A 16,044-nucleotide genomic window follows, 5' to 3' on the forward strand; every position below is an offset into this window, starting at 1 on the left:
AATCAGGAAATATGAATCCTTTACCTTTGTTCTCCTTTCCGAAACTGTTTTGGCTATTCTGGATCCCTTGTATTTCTGTATGAATTTTAGGGTCAACCTGTCAATTTCTGCAAAATAGGCAGTTGGGATTTTGATAATAATTACTTCAAATCAGTAGATCAATCTGGAGAGTATTACTGTCAGCTATGTAATTTGCCAATATTTTAGTACTGTGGCTTTAGTACTGTGGTATAAATTACTTTTTTTCAAGTTAAGGATGTATAATTCAATTCCTAATTTATTTAGTGGTGTTTTTTTTTCCATAGTATGCTGCAGTTTTTCTGCTGAACTATGTTCCAAAGTACTAGAACTATTTTACATTTTCTCCAGTAGTTTATGAAAATTCCATTTGCTCCACATCCTTGCCATTATTAGTAGGGGGTTAGTCTTTTTTCATCAGATATATTTAAATAAATGTACAGTGATGTCTCATTAAGCTTTTACTTTCTGTTTTCCTAATGAAATGATGTTGATCATCAATTCATGTGCTTATTTGCCACCCATATATTTTCTATGGTTTTCATTCTAATCTTTCAATTTGGAGCCCTTTAATTCTTTTTTTTTTGGCCTGGTGGCATTGGTAATACAACTTTGAAACTTTGAATAGGAATGGCAAGAGCAGACATCCTTGTCTTGTTCCCGACCTTAAAGAAAAAGCATCTAGTCTTACCATTAAGTATGATGTTATCTGTAGATTTAGGGTTTAGGATTTAGAAAATTTCCTTCTATTTCTTGTTTGCTGAGAGTTTTTATTAGTAATGGACATTAGATTTTGTCAAATGTTTTTTTCTGCATCTATTCAGGTGATCATATGCTTTCTTCATTAGTGCATTCATATGGTAAATTACACGGAATTATTTTTGAATATTAAATCAATCTTGCATTCTTGAAATTAAACCCCACTCGGCCATGAATTATTTTTATATATTGTTGGATTCAATTTCCTAAAATTTTGTTCAGAATTATTAAATGTATTTTCATGCGTGATGTCGCTTTGTAGTTTTCTTTTCTATCAGTGTGTTTGCCTGGTTTTAGTATCAGAGTAATGTTTGCCTCATAGAATGAGATGGGAAGTATTCCCTTCTCTTAAATTTTCTGGAAGAGTGTAGAATTTGCATTATTTTTTCCTTAAATGTATGTAACAATTCACCAGTGAAGTCATTGAGGCCTGGAATTTTCTACAAATTAGATTTCTGTAACAGAAATAGTGCTATTCAGATTTTTTATCTTCTTAAGTGAGCTTTGGTAATTTGTGTCATTCATGAAATTATCCATTCATCTACGTTGTCAAATTTAAAGACAAAACTTTGTTCATTATTATCCTTTGTTCTTTATTATCCTTTTAATATCTACAGAACCCATAGTGATGTTACCTCTTTCGGTTTTGATATTAATAATTTGTGTTTTCTCTCCTTTTGTTCTTGATCAATCTGTCCAGAGGTTTATCTCACTTTTATTGATCATCGCAAAGAATCAGCTTTTGGTTTCAATGATTTTCTCTATTATCTTTGTTTTTTATTAGATTTATTTATGCTCTAATCTTGATTTATGCTCTATTACCCGTCCTCTAATTACTTTGGTATTAACTTGCTCTTTTTTCCTTGCTTTTTAAAGTGGAAGCTGAGGTCACTAAATGAAACTTTTCTTCTTTTCTAACATAGGTGTTTAGTGCTATATATTCCCCTCTAAATACTGCTTTGGCAGCATACCATAAATTCTTAAATGTTCTGCCTCCATTTTCATTTAGTTGAAAATACTTTCTAATGTCCCTAAATGTCCCTAATGTCCCATCGGTATTTAGAAATGTGATACTTAGTCTCCAAATATTTGGAGATCATCCAGATAACTTTCTGCTACTGATTTTTAATTTAATTCCAAAGTATCAGAGGACATACTTTGCATTACTTAAATGGCTTTAAATTTATCAAGCCTTATTTTATTGTCCAGAATATGGTCTAACTTGGCAAATGTTCTGCATGTAGTTGAAAAGAACATATATTCTATTGTTGTTGGAGAGTGTCAATCAGGTCAAGTAGGTTGATAGTGCTGTTCAAGTCTATTATATACTTGCTGATTTTCTGTCTGCTTGTTCTTTAACTATAGAGAAGAGTATTAAAAGTCTGACCATAGATAAATTTCTTCTTACAGTTCTATCACTTTTTGCTTCAGGTAAGGATTATCTGATCCCTTAGCATGACGGAATTACCTTCTTTAGCCCTGGTAATATTCTTTGCTTTCAAATTATTATAGACAATGTCAGTCAGCATGGTATATCATTTTTCATTCTTTTACTTTTAACCTACTTGTGTCTTTATACCGGGGGTGCCAAAAAAATGTATACAAGTGGACACTTTGGTCAAAGTTGCTCAAGCAGTAGTTTGCTGTAATCAGAAGTGTCTGGACGCTGATGGTAACCACTTTGAGCACCTCTTGCAATTGCAGAAGTCAAATGTGACTTGTATTCATCTTTTGTTATTGGTATATATTGAGTACTACAATTTTAATACAGTTTTCCTTTCTTAAAATGGTATACATTTTTTTGGCACCCTCTGTATTTAAAGTGTAATTTCTTTCAAACAGTGTATAATTGCATCTTGCTTTTTATCCAATGTGACAATCTCAGCCTTTTAATCAAGGCATTTAGACCATTTATAATTAATTTGATTATTGATATGGCTGGATTTAAATCTACCATATTGCTATTTGTTTTCTATTATTTTAGTGGTTGCTTTGGGGTTTATAGTAAATATATTTAACTTATCAGTCTATCTTCCAGTAATATTATACTACTTCATGTGTAAGACTCTTACACTAGTATATTTAAGATTTCTCCCCTCATGGCCTTTAAGCTTATTGTTATCATACGTTTACTTATACATCTGTTAGTAACGTCTACAATGAAATATTGCTGTTGTTTACACAATTATCGAGAGAGATTTAAACAATATGAAAAAACATCTTATGTCTTTACCTTTGTATTCACAACTACCAGTGATTTTCATTCCTTTGTATAGATATGTAATTCCATCTGGTATCATTTTCCTTCTGTTCGATGGACTTTAACATTTCTTTGTAGTGAGTCTTCTGGTGATGAATTCTTTCAGTGTTTGTATGTCTGAAAATATCTTTGCCTTCATTTTTGGAAAATCGTTTTGCTGGATATAGAACTCTCGGTTGACAGTTTTTCTTTTGGTACTTTAAAGATATTACTCAACTTTCTTCTTGTTTGTTGTGTTTCTGACAAGAAAATATAATGTCATTCTTATCTTAGTTCTCCTGTATGTAAAGTACCTTTTTTCTCTGGCTGCTTTTAAGATGTCCTCTATTACTAGTTTTAAGCATTTGTGATATGCCTTAGTGGAGTTTTCTTCTTGTTTCATTTTCCTCTTTGGGGGTATTCACTGAACTCCTTAGATCTGTGGATTTACAGTTTTCATCAATTTTGGAAAATTTTTAGCCATGATATCTTCAAATATTTTTCTGTCCCCCACTCTTCTCTCCTTTGGGCATTCCAATTACATGTTCTATAAAGTTATCACATGGAACTTAAAGTTATCCAGTGGTTCACTGATGTTCTTTTTTAAATTCTTTTTTCTCTTTGTGTTCCATTTTGGATAGTTTCTATCGCTACGTCTTAAAGTTTACCAATCTTTTCTTCTACCATGAATACCATCCAGTGTATTTTTCATTTTGCACATCATAGTTCAATGAGTCTTTTTGATACCTTCCATGTCTCTGCTTAACTTTTAAACATTTGGAATACAATTAAAATAATTGTTTTAATGTTTTGTCTACTATTCTAAGATCTGTATAGGTCCTGAGTCTGGTTCACTGATTGGTTATTCTGCTCATTATTGGCTGTTTTCCTGCCTCTTTACATGCCTGCTTTGATCAGATGCCAGACATGGTGAATTTTACCTGCTGGGTGCTGGATAGTTTTGCATTCCCTTCTTGTGCTTTATTCCTAGATTCAACTGAAGTTACTTGGAAATATTTTGATCATTTTGAGTCTTGCTTTTATGATTTGCTAGGCAGGTCCAGAGCAGTGTTCACTTTAAGGCTAATTATTTCCCACCAGTGAGCAAGATCTTCCTCAGTATTTCACCCAATGTCACATGGATTGAGATCTTCCAGTCTAGCTGGTGGGATGAGGCACTATTCCCAGCCCAGTGTGAGCGCCAGGCTCTATTCCTTCTAATCCTCACACACGTTTTTTCCCCTTGGCTTTGGGTAGTTTCCTCACACTCATACAGAGTAATAGTACTTTGCTGAATACTTGCAGGGAGATCTCTGCAGATCTTTGATTTTTTTCTTTCTGTGCAGCAATCTCATCTCTGACACTGCATCCTGAAAATTCTAGCCACCTTGATTTCCCTGGATGCTCAGCTCTATCTCCTCATATTAGGGAGTCTCCTGGGCTCAGCTTGGGTTCCCATTCCCTGGGCCATGGTCTCAAAACACTCTTAAGGCAGTAAGCTGGGAAATCATAAGATGCTCAAGTCATTTGTTTTCCATTCCTAAGAGATCACTGTGCTTCAGTAACTTGAAAACAATTGTTTAAATATTTTGTCTTTAAAAAAAATTATTTTAAGTGGGAGTATTAATTTAGTCCCTATTATTTCAAATGAGCAGAAGTTCTGAGTTTGTACTTTTATTTAGAGTATAGATAAAATTCAAACTCAAAGTAAAATGTTGACAGTTTGAGGAAATAACCATAGAATACTAAAGGAAGGTAGAGGTAAATAACTTCTTAATGTTTAGCTCTGCATAGCACAGTACACTAATTTGCTTACCAGAGTTAATATGTACTGATATAGTCAACATTATCTGTGCATTGTGTGGGGCACTTAATCCTATGTGGGAAACGCTGAATGACCTCTGATGAACTCCTAAAACACTCCCTCTCAGGGAATCCTTCATGGGATTCAGTGCCAGTATTTTTATGGAAAGAGAAGACTGTGGCAGGGCTGTTGAGTACAGAGAAACAAATACTTCTCTACTTTCAAGAACTGCCTAGGAGCTAGAACTATATTTCCTACCTGTCCTAAAAGAGCTATAGTATAAATTAGTTATTATTTTAAGTAACACAGAATATCTTCAAGGAGGTGAAGAAGGAAAAGGTGTTACTTGGGATGAAGTTGAGGAGAATGTCTGCTGCCAAAACTCATAGTGAGTCTTAAGTTGCATTCTTTCCATAGAAGTTTATTCTTGGTCCTTCAGGTGAGAAGCCCAAGGGTTCCCACCTCATGTTTGACATGTCTAAGGACCAGAAAAAACCTACTTGCCTCCCACCTACTGAAGATGTTGAGAATCAATTACCTGCTTGAAGCAATGGACAGGCGCTGGGACTGAACATGTTTCTTTTAGGTATTTGTCCCAGGTAAAATGACCTGTAAAGGAAATAGAAATCTCTATCACAGTCAACTTCCTAAAAAATGCTTTCAGGATGTAATCTACACTAAACATTAGGTTCTTTTCAGACTGGTGTGGAGCATAAGTAAACTTATTTTTCCCTGTTTGGGCTCAAAGGAATATTAGGGGGAGGAATCTAGGTGACCTAAGTGTATCATTTTAGATCTATGTTTTTAAATCATAGTCTAAAGATGATCTCAGGTGTTTTTCATGTTAGTCCCTAAAGTGATCCAAAATAACAGAGCAAGATATACCAGTGTCTCAAAGAAGTGCCCAGGAAATTTGTGGAAAATAGAACAAAAGATGTAGAAAGTGGATGAGGAGATTCCTTCTGAACAACCTAACTTCTGGAGAGGTTCCTTATTGCCATCAAGTGATAGCATGTAACACCCAATATGGTTGGATCCTTTCTCAGCTCAAAAAGAATGAAGGAAAGGCTATCTGGAGACATTAGGTAAGAGGACCAGAGGGTAGAAAAAGCCAGAATGAGTGAGATTATACTTGAATCCTCACTCTAAAAACTGGTTCCCTCTCACCCACCCCCAGCCCAACTCCTGTCCCCACTACTGTTCTGAGGCGCAAAATGACAAAGATCTAGTAATTTAGAGATAAGTAGGTCCTCAGTAGCATTTATGATGACAGTAACTAAGAATAAATTGGGAGTCTACAGAATCTTCTAGCCTCTTGAAGTAGCCTTAGTGCCTCTCAAAGTTTAAGGAACACTGCACTAGAGAAACAATCTTTAAGTGACATTATGCTGGGGCCAGGGAAAACATTTTTAAGAGATATCTTATTGGACTGCAAAAGCTTACCAAGTTCTTTATTAAAGGTTAAACCAGTTACCAATCTCCCCCTGATACCCACCTAGAGGAGACCCCATGATGGTGCAGGGAAGGTCCCAGACACTGTCACAAGCTAAAACAGTGTAGCAAACCAGCATTTCTTGAAGTTTCCTCTGCAATGCAGCAGCACAGGGCCCCTTTGGGCCATGCAAAAAACACTAGATGCTGGGAATAAAAATGAGTCACTGAATGATGAAATCTAAATCACTTCAAAGATGATGCCAAGACTTTATACTCTATTGACTTTATAGCTTCTGTTTTAAAACCAGTTTCTTTCCCACAACTCTTAACCAAGCCAAATAAATTTGGCCAGAAATCACTGTCAGTTCTAAACCATTACATGAACTGGCCAATGATTAATCATCTTGAAGAGACAGTTAGTCCACAGGGTAAATGAGATGGATATTTCCTGGAGCCAAGATTTAAAGAGCTTATCAGAATTTAATAAAGAGTTTGCTCTTAGCTGAGACGGCCCTAAGGCAAGGACTGAAAACATTTCATCAGTATTTGCTGTTAGAAAGGGGAAACGTCACAAATTATTATTCCATTCTTATAAATAAAAGATTAAGTCAAAGAATAAGTCTTACATTTGAGTGGACGGCAACTCTTGAATTCTAGCATCTATAGCAGCACTGTCCACTAAAACATTCTGAGATGATAGAAATGTTTTTGTATTTGTGCTGTTCAGAAAGGTAGCCACTTGCCAAATATACCCATTACACACTTACAATGTGGCTAGTGTGAGTGAGAAATTAAATTTTTAATTTTATTTGATTTTAATTAATTTAAATTTAAATAGCGACATGTGGCTGACAGCTGCTGCCTAGGCAGTGTAGATTTAGAAGTTTAGTCAGTCCTGGGTAATTGCCTGTATAATAGTAACTTCAGTTCTGACCAAAAACACCCAAGAGACTTTGGTTTTAGGAATTATGGCAGCATCAGGGGTACCAAAATCATTCGGATATTAATTACAGTTCTCTATTACACATATTAATTATGGTCATCAATGCCTATTATACAGGCAAAAAACCTCCTATCTGTCCCCTATTATCAACGGAATGAAAAGCAATCTCTTCGTTAAAAGCAGTTCACCCCCCGAAGGTTGACTGGTTTGAATCATACCTAGATCAGTATTTTTCTTATATTTGACTCCGTAGGCTATTTAAGGCTTAGTCCCTTATTATCAGGTAAACTGCAAAATAACTTAAGTTTTATTGACTCAATATGAATATTTGAGCACCTACTGTAATGCTCATAATTTTTCCCACATCTCCAAGCACTAAACTAACCACAAAAGAAATAGGACAGACAGAAAAAGTATGTATGAGGGGTTGGCAAACTTTCTGTAAAGGAGCAGATAGTAAAAATATTATGCTTTGTGGCTGGTACAGTCTTTGTCACAAATACTCAACTCTGCGCTGTAGCATGAAAACAGCCATAGACAATAGACAATATGTAAATGAATAAGCAGGGCTGTGTTCCACTAAAACTGTATTTCCAGAAACAGACAGTGGGCTGGATTTGAGCCCCAAACAGTAGTTTGTCAACCCCTGGTATATATCATTGATTCCTAAATGTTGCTTATCATCACAATTTCCTGAACAATTTTTCTCATTTCTTTAAACAGAGTTCTGGGCCCCACCTTCAGAGGTGCTCATTCAGTAGGCTCTGAGGGTGGTATGAGAATCTGTATTTTTCAAGGCTCACTGGGTGATTCTGATTAACATCTGTGTCTAGAAACTGCTGGTGTAGTTAAAAGAATGTGATATTGAGAGTCAGAAGATGCCAGTTAAAGTCTTGTTTCTGTAAGTAACTATCTTGGATAAATTACGTAAGCCTTTCTTGCATCAGTTTACTCATCTAAAGGTGGAGATAATATCTATCTCACAAGATTGTACATACACTCATTCATTCAATAAATATTTATTAAACTTCCAAGTGCAAAAGCCTGGTGTTGGGTGCTAGGGGAACAAGATGGACATGGTTCCTGAATTCATGGGGCTTGCAGTCCAGAGATAAGCAGAGACAGTAAATAAATAACACAAATAATCTGGCACAATTATGATACATTTAAGTTAACAAGGGAGTACAGGTTGCTTTGAGAATGCAGAACAGGGAAATCTAATCCATACTTGGGTGTCAAGAATTATTGTGAAGATTAACATTATTAGCTAATGTAAGTATAATGTTTTATAATTTACAGAGTGATTTCAATTAGACACTCAACTGATGATTGAATATCTTCTGTGTGTCTAACTCCAGTGCTGGGAAAGGCAGGAGGTACCTGCCTTCATGGCATTTACATTCTGGCACATGATGAGACACAATTAACACATACCAAATAAATAAGGTAATAAGGGATAAGTACTTGAAGGAAATAAAATAGCGTGATGTGACAGAAGGAGACTGGAACTATCTTAGATGGTGAAGTTATGGACACTCTACAAAGGAAACAGCTGAGCTGAGACCTTATATTAGCATTACTGAATAATGCTGATGAAAGTGTTTTATAAACTGTAATGCACACATCACAATAGTTAACATTTATTATTAGGAAATAAGATCCCTGCCCTGAAGAGACTTACCAACTACGTAGAAATAACTTTAAAAAGTAAAAGTCCCCAAAAGCACAAGAGATCCACCTGGTTGAATGTGTGAATCCCTTTCTCCAATATTCACTGATTCAACAAATATTGATTGAGCATCTACTACTATATGCCAAGCCTGGTTCTAGGCACTGGTGGTACATAGCAAAGAACAAAAGAGCCAAAGTCTCTGCCCACATGGAGCTTACATTCTAAGGAGGAAGAGACAATAAATAAATAAACAAATAAATATGTATCAGTTGGTCCAGAGGATAACAGAGACACCAGATAATAGTTATGCAATTCCTGGCCCTTTTCGAATAAAGAAATAATAAAGCAAGGTAAGAGGGAAAGGGAGTGCCAAGAATGTGTGTGCTAATTTAGGCAGGATAGTCAAGAAAGGAATCTTGATGCGGTGATACAACAGTTAATACCTTGAAAGGTTTCTCCAGTCTCTGCTTGAATACTTCCAATGATGAGAAACTCATTATTTGCTATTGTTTAATAATACAAATGGATAGCCTTTAACCTTTACAGTCAGCCAAAGTCTGCCTTCTTCTAACCTCTACCCCCGATCCTTGACATAATATATCTAATCTCTCTAAATATGTCCCAAATCCCTCAACTGCTAATTTGGCATGGTTATGTCGGGTACCTCCCTCCACTCATGCTGGCTAATGTACTGGCCACATTCCTCTACAAGAATCTACTTCATTCTAGTGTGCAACCCAAATTCCTAAGAGCAACAGTCTTTAGACCAGAAATTCCATTCCAAGATTACTGTTTGAAAAGTGTTACACTGTGGAGATGTACCATAATTTACATAACTTAACAACAGTATTTGTCAAATGCTATTAATGGTCATTTAAGTGTTTTATAATATTCAATGATATCTGTGTGCATACATCTTTTATCACTTTTAGTTCCTAAGAGTGAGATTAATGGACAAAGAGCATACATATTTTATATTTTGATACAATATAGTTCCTGCCAATAGTACACAAAACTACATTTCTTAATTCTTGCTAAAACTGTTTGAACAATTTAAATGATTTTGATAAATCTTATCAGTAAAAAAATTGTATTGTTAGACTTTTATTTGCAATTCTTTGATTACTAATAAAATTGAAGGCTCATTAGTTAGTTTGTATTTTATTTTTGCCATTTTTCACTGAGATATTCTTTTGTTTTCTCACAGATTCTAAAAGTTCTTTATAGATTAAGGATATTAGTCTTTTGTCATATGTTGAAGACATTTGTCTCAGTCTGATAGGATTTGCCCTTGAATTTCTCAGTCTTTTCTTTTATGGCTTCTTGGTTTTCATATCATGCTTTCTTTACTTCAATATTTTAAATTTTAGCTCATGTTTTCTTCTAGGATTTCTCAAGTTTCTTTCCTTTTTTTTTTTTTACATTTAAATGTTTGATCTATTTGCCCTATTTGTGAGACAAATGAGGCAAAGATACAGCTTTCCTTTTCACCTTTATCCAATAAATGTGCTTCAACATCACTTATTAAAACCATCTTTTCCCCACTGATTTGAAATGTCACCTTGATGATATATTAATTTCTTATATACACTTGGATCTGTTTCAGGTCTCTATATTCTGTTCCTCTTATCAGTCAGTCTATTCCAGTACCAGAAGTACTTTGTTTCATATAATTTCATAATCAACTTAAATATATGATTGAGCAAGTTCTTTTCATAAGTCATACCCTCAACCTTATGTTTTCTTGGCCTTTTCAAATGATTAATAAGTTATGGCACATCTAGCATGAATAACACCCAGTTACTCTAAAATATCCAAAGCTTAGTTTATGAGATATACAGTAGTTCATTCTCAAAACATTGCCCATAGGTCTTTTAGATCAGTAGCCTGATATTTGTTAATGGATCATCTAAAGATAAAACACCAAACCAAAAACAGAATTTATGATACTACCTGTCTTCCCAGAACAAATCCATCCATTTCCCTATCTCCTATAACATCATGCTCACACCTTTACTTTCACACTCATCACATTTTATCATCATAATTATTTACGTAAGCTCTTCACAGATAGGAGCTATCTTTTATTCATGTTTTAAAATCATTGCTGTTTAACACAGTGCCTGAAACTTAACAGAGGTTAAATAAAAGTTTAGTGAATAAAAAGAAGCAAGCAAGTAATAGTCCTACTCTTTTGTGGACTAGTAAAATTATACCTGGGATATTAAATTTAGTTCTGGGAGCTACACTCTAAGAGGGATAGAACAAACCAAAGCCTAAATGGTGACCTAAGTGGTGAAGGGACACAAAACCATGTGACCTGAGGGCCAGCCGAAGAAACAATGAACATTTAGCATGAATAAGAAAGTAAAATCTCAGAGCTATTTCTGCCTCCAGCTAACAAATATTTATAGTGTATACCAAAGCACTGTGTGGGTGCTGGAGATACAACCATAATCAGAATACTGGTCTTGCCCTCATAGAGCTTCAGTCTAATGAGGGACAGAGCCAAAACAGTCAACTCTTACAAACTGTGGTAAGTGCTCCGCTTGGAGATGAGGATGCTATAGGGGCACCTAGAGGGTTTGTGGAAGGATTCCCACAGGAAGTAACCTCTAAGAGTCAGGCAAAGAGGAAATTCAAATTTTTTTCCCCCAGGAAGAAAGAAAAGCATGTATAAAGGCCCAGAAGTGAGAAAAAGCAGTTTTTAAAATTGAATCTTTTGGTATGGCTACTGGGTGGAGTTTAAAGAAATAGTTTAGCAAAGAGGTTGCAGATAAAATCAGTATTCATGTATCAGAGCTCCTCATACACTACATTGATGAGAAGAGAAATCATTGAAGGGTTTGGGGGGAGTCATTCTGTCTACAGTGTGAAGAGCGGACTGGAGGAGGGTAAGGCTGGAGGCAGGAAGACTAGTTAGGAAGCTGTTCTAATAACCTAGGTATTAGATGATGGTCGCTCAAACTAGGGAAGTCACAGAGTGGCTGTGAGAAGGCCGTCTCTAGAGCTGCTTTCTAATAACTAGAGGCCAGTGAGTAAAAAAAATTGGCTAAACCTACTACTCCATATGGCCCTAAAATTATGACTAACAGCATTTACAAAGAAACATATATTGGCCCAATAATTATCTGTCTAAATATGACATGAGTTACCTAAGGAGGTTGTAAGTTCCAACAACTTTGAGGAGTTCAACACAAGACAATTTATAAGAAATTCAAAATGTTGAATTTTGAAATGCTGGGCCAAATTAGATTATTTTGAGGCCTCTTCCAAACTCCGAGATTCTAAGAATCTACTGAGTTTTACTTCAATTTGATATTTGGGGCTGCTCTCTCTGTTTTATGGGCAAAAGGAAACATGTAGGACTAATTCATCAGAGGATATGCCTGGCTGTGCTACCTTTACTCCCACAAGAAAAAACATACGTTCAAGTTTTAACATCACTTTGTGTACTTCATATTAAATTGAATATCCATTTTTCACAGTTCCCTGTCAACAAACTAGGTCACTGTAATATACCTTAAGTTGTCACTGAACTAGAATTGTTCTTATCATAAGCAACAAAGCCAAAGACAGCAGCCGCCATCACTGAGTGCCTGCCATTCGACGGTGCCATGCCACACTATGTTCGACATCTCCCATGTTCACTATGACCTGAAAAGTAGGTTTTATTTCCATTTCAAAGATGAGGAAATAGGCTCAGGAAGATTAAGTAATTTTCCTGAGGTCACAAAACTGGTAAATGGGGAATAGGAATTTGAATCAAGGCCTGTCTGATTCTTACGTCCATGTTTTTTCTAACACACAATAGCACCTCAGAAAGCTTGAGGAAAGTTTTAAGGAATAATAAAAAGTGACTATCATTTATTGTTTATCAAGTGCCAGGCACTTTACCTGCATTATTTCATTTCATTCATTTCTTCAGCTCATATTCATAGAATGCTTCACTTCAAAGAATGTCACAAAATCTGACTTAAAGTCTGAGGATAGTCACTGAACAGGATGAAAATAATAATCCTCCAAAGTTGAAAAGTATTTGAGTGTTTTTAAGATGTTTTCACATCCATTAGCTCATGTAATCTTCTTAATAACCCTGTTAAGCAGGCAGAATGGATTATTATCCCCATTTTACAAGTCAGAAAACTAAGGATCAGAGTCACAAAGTTACTAAGTGGCAGAGCTGGCTTTCAGAGAACCCAGGAGTTCTGGCTCCTAGCCTAGTGTTCTTCTACTTTACATTATCTTCCTTGTGGGCAATGAAAGTAATATGTTACTGGAAGAAAAGGTAGGAGAAAGCAAATAGACACTGATAATAACAGCTGAACATATGAAGTTGCAGTAACAAAATATATAAAAATACTTGAACAAAAATTGATAAAGGATATCAATATTCGTGTAACATTTAGAAGTATTTTAAAGACCCCTTAGAAGTTAAGACTGATGTTTATGTAGGAACCCTGAAAGCTGATTGAGAAATATTAATATTAGTTTTTGTTCTCAAATCCTAGTTCTAAAGTACACTCTGCAGGGATGAAAACGAAATGCAATATTAATCTGACTTTTCTTATTTGATATTTTACTATTTTAGTTTTTATTTAGTTAAAAAAATTAGAAAATCTTTAGGTTTAATTTCTCATGAATAATTTATTCTGGGATAATCCCACCAAATTCTGAATTATGGATGGTGGGGGTTTGTTTTAGCTCTGGATTTAGTGACTTAAGAAGCTACTTCTAGTTTGGTTCAATTCCCATCCTCCTTGTACTCTATGTTAAGTCTCCCCCTCCCCCACTTTTTGTTCCTTGGTCTGTTGGCCTCCTGATAAGGAGGGTTTGACATGGCAGCTGAGATGAATTACACTAGCTCATTAGACATACAAGAGCACAGGATTCACTAGTTTATGAGACAGAGACACACGGAATTCTTTTCCTAGTTACAGTCTAAGCTCTGGCTTAGTAATTCCCCTTATTTAACAGAAACACAAGAAAAATATCTTACCTAGCTCCAGGAAGTCAGTAGCTTCTATTAAAGAAAAGAAATGTTACAGCATAAGTCATCATGACAAATGTACCAAAATGATAGAAAGGTGAAGTTCTGGGGTAAAACTAGGCAGTTTCAGAGTTTAGGCTTGAGAGTTTGTCTAGCCCGTTTCTGTCATTTCAAAAGATACTGCGTTTAGTAGCAGTAGGTGTAGAAGTTCACTACGCAATCCTGCCTTATTCCCAAGTCTAAACTCTCCAAAGCTAGGGCCGTCCAGAGAGGCTAAGCAACTGTACCTAAAGCTATAAACTAACTTGGGATTATCAGTACTTCAAATCTAAGTTTCCTGATTTCCAGCTCAACACAAAGCATATTGCTTTTGACAGATACATACATAAACAACAATATTCGCTTTTGTTTTAACCAGTGAGTTCTTTGTACACTCAGACCTCTAAAAGCAAAGGTTTTATGGGAAGAGATGCCAAATAAAAGTTTTCTGTGCTAAACAGAGTTTTCTTCTTACCTGGATACTGGGACACAGACTCTGACAGGTGACCATATTTGTGTTTTCTAACATCACTCCAGTCTATTTCTGTGGGAAAAGAGAGAACAGTCACGTGCAAGAAAATACAAGATTCAGTACTTGTCCAATTTAGCAGTATGCATCAATGGTTTTTAATAAAGTAATCTACTCCTGAGACTTTATTCTAAGGAAACAATCCAAAACACAGAAAAAAATATTTTATTTTAAAAGCTTAAATATTGTTTAGAAATTTAACTGTGTGCGTATGTGTGTGTGGGGGGGTGGGTGGGGGGAACAGACCTAAATGTTCAAAACAGAAGACTGATTAAGTTACTGTAATACATTCACTTAACAAAGTATTTTCCAGCTGTTAAACTTTTTACAAAGGCTAAGTGGCAAAATAGGAAAATGTTTAATTACATTATCTGGTGAAGTATGGGATCAAAAATTATATTCATGGAATAACAATTATATAAAAAATGAAAACAGCACCTCTGTTATGAGCTGAATTGTGCCCCCCCACCCCCGCCCCCGCCCCCATTCATGTTGAAGTCTTCACTCCTAAGTACCTTAGAATGTGACTATTTGGAGACAGGCTCTTTAAGGAGATAAGTAAGTTAAAATGAGGTCATTAGTGTGGGCCCTCATACAATATGTAAGAAGAGGAAAGTTGGACAGAGATAAGTACATGATGTGAAAACAAAGAGAGAAGATGGACATCTATAAGCCAAGGAGAGGGGATTCAGAAGAAAACAACCCAGCCGACAGCTTGATTTTGGACTTCTAGCTTCTAGAACAGTGAAAAAATAAATTTCTGTTGTTTAAATCACCCAGTCTGTAGTCTTTGTTATGGCAGCTCTCCCAAACTAATACAAATCATCATTAGAAACAATTATTAGAAAAAAAAGTAAACACAGCAAACATAAACAACTAGTTATCTTTGGGTGGTGGTACTGTTTTTTCCCACTTTCTATTTTCTAATCTCATATATTTTCAAATTTTCTATAAAAAGGATACATTATATAGTAGAAATACATTTTCCTTGTTTGAAAATTGAGATTCATCTACTGACCATCTACTGACCCTACCCATCGATCACACATCACGTTTTCGCTTCTCTTCCTACACAACCCAGATCCCATCGTCCCTCATTAAAACCACTCCCTGGCAAACACACTTAACTCCCTCTAAGCCTTAATCCTACCTCTGGGTAAAGTCCCTTATCCACCTATACGGTGCCTACCCCAACAGCTCACGAGCGCCGAAGAAAAACAAATGCAAGCTTACTGCTCTTACTTTACACTCATGGCCATACTTCTCAAATGCTACTAGAAAGCACACCACATTTTCCTACTAAGTTTGATTTTCCACTTTCCAATTAAAACAAACAAACAAACCCAAATGCCTATCCTTTTCTCTCTGCTCATACTCCAAATATTCCCTCCCTCCTTCACTCTTAGGCGGATACCTTTAATTCAGGATTCACTGAGAGAACAGAAATAAAGGATAGGAACCTTCTATATGCCACTCATTTCAGAAAGGTACACACTTGCTCTTGTTTAGTGGAGTATCCCCAACGCACAGAATAGTAGCAGAAGCGCAGGTAACGTTTGGTGAATGAATGAAGCTCCTCATTCATCATTCTTTCTGACTTCTGTCCTGTCACCATGG

General features: G+C 35.7%; 1 protein-coding gene across 13 annotated transcripts in view; it reads right to left on the minus strand.

The window, feature by feature from the left end:
- SCMH1 (Scm polycomb group protein homolog 1) overlaps nt 1-16,044 on the minus strand; it is a 145,173-nt gene that overhangs the window by 90,292 nt on the left and 38,837 nt on the right. For 6 of the 13 annotated variants that reach the window (XM_019737146.2, XM_019737137.2, XM_019737145.2 and 3 more), the window contains 3 exons: nt 14,374-14,442; nt 13,869-13,892; nt 5,359-5,429 (listed from right to left, as the gene is read on the minus strand). In XM_019737146.2, coding sequence (XP_019592705.1) covers nt 5,359-5,429; nt 13,869-13,892; nt 14,374-14,442 — 164 coding nt within the window. Of the gene's footprint in view, nt 1-5,358; nt 5,430-6,315; nt 6,459-13,868; nt 13,893-14,373; nt 14,443-16,044 lie in introns of those variants that run through there. The other 7 variants (XM_074334515.1, XM_074334517.1, XM_074334516.1 and 4 more) reach the window with 5 other exon arrangements.

Source organism: Rhinolophus sinicus, linkage group LG06 (assembly GCF_036562045.2).
Source record: "Rhinolophus sinicus isolate RSC01 linkage group LG06, ASM3656204v1, whole genome shotgun sequence".
NCBI lineage: Eukaryota > Metazoa > Chordata > Mammalia > Chiroptera > Rhinolophidae > Rhinolophus > Rhinolophus sinicus.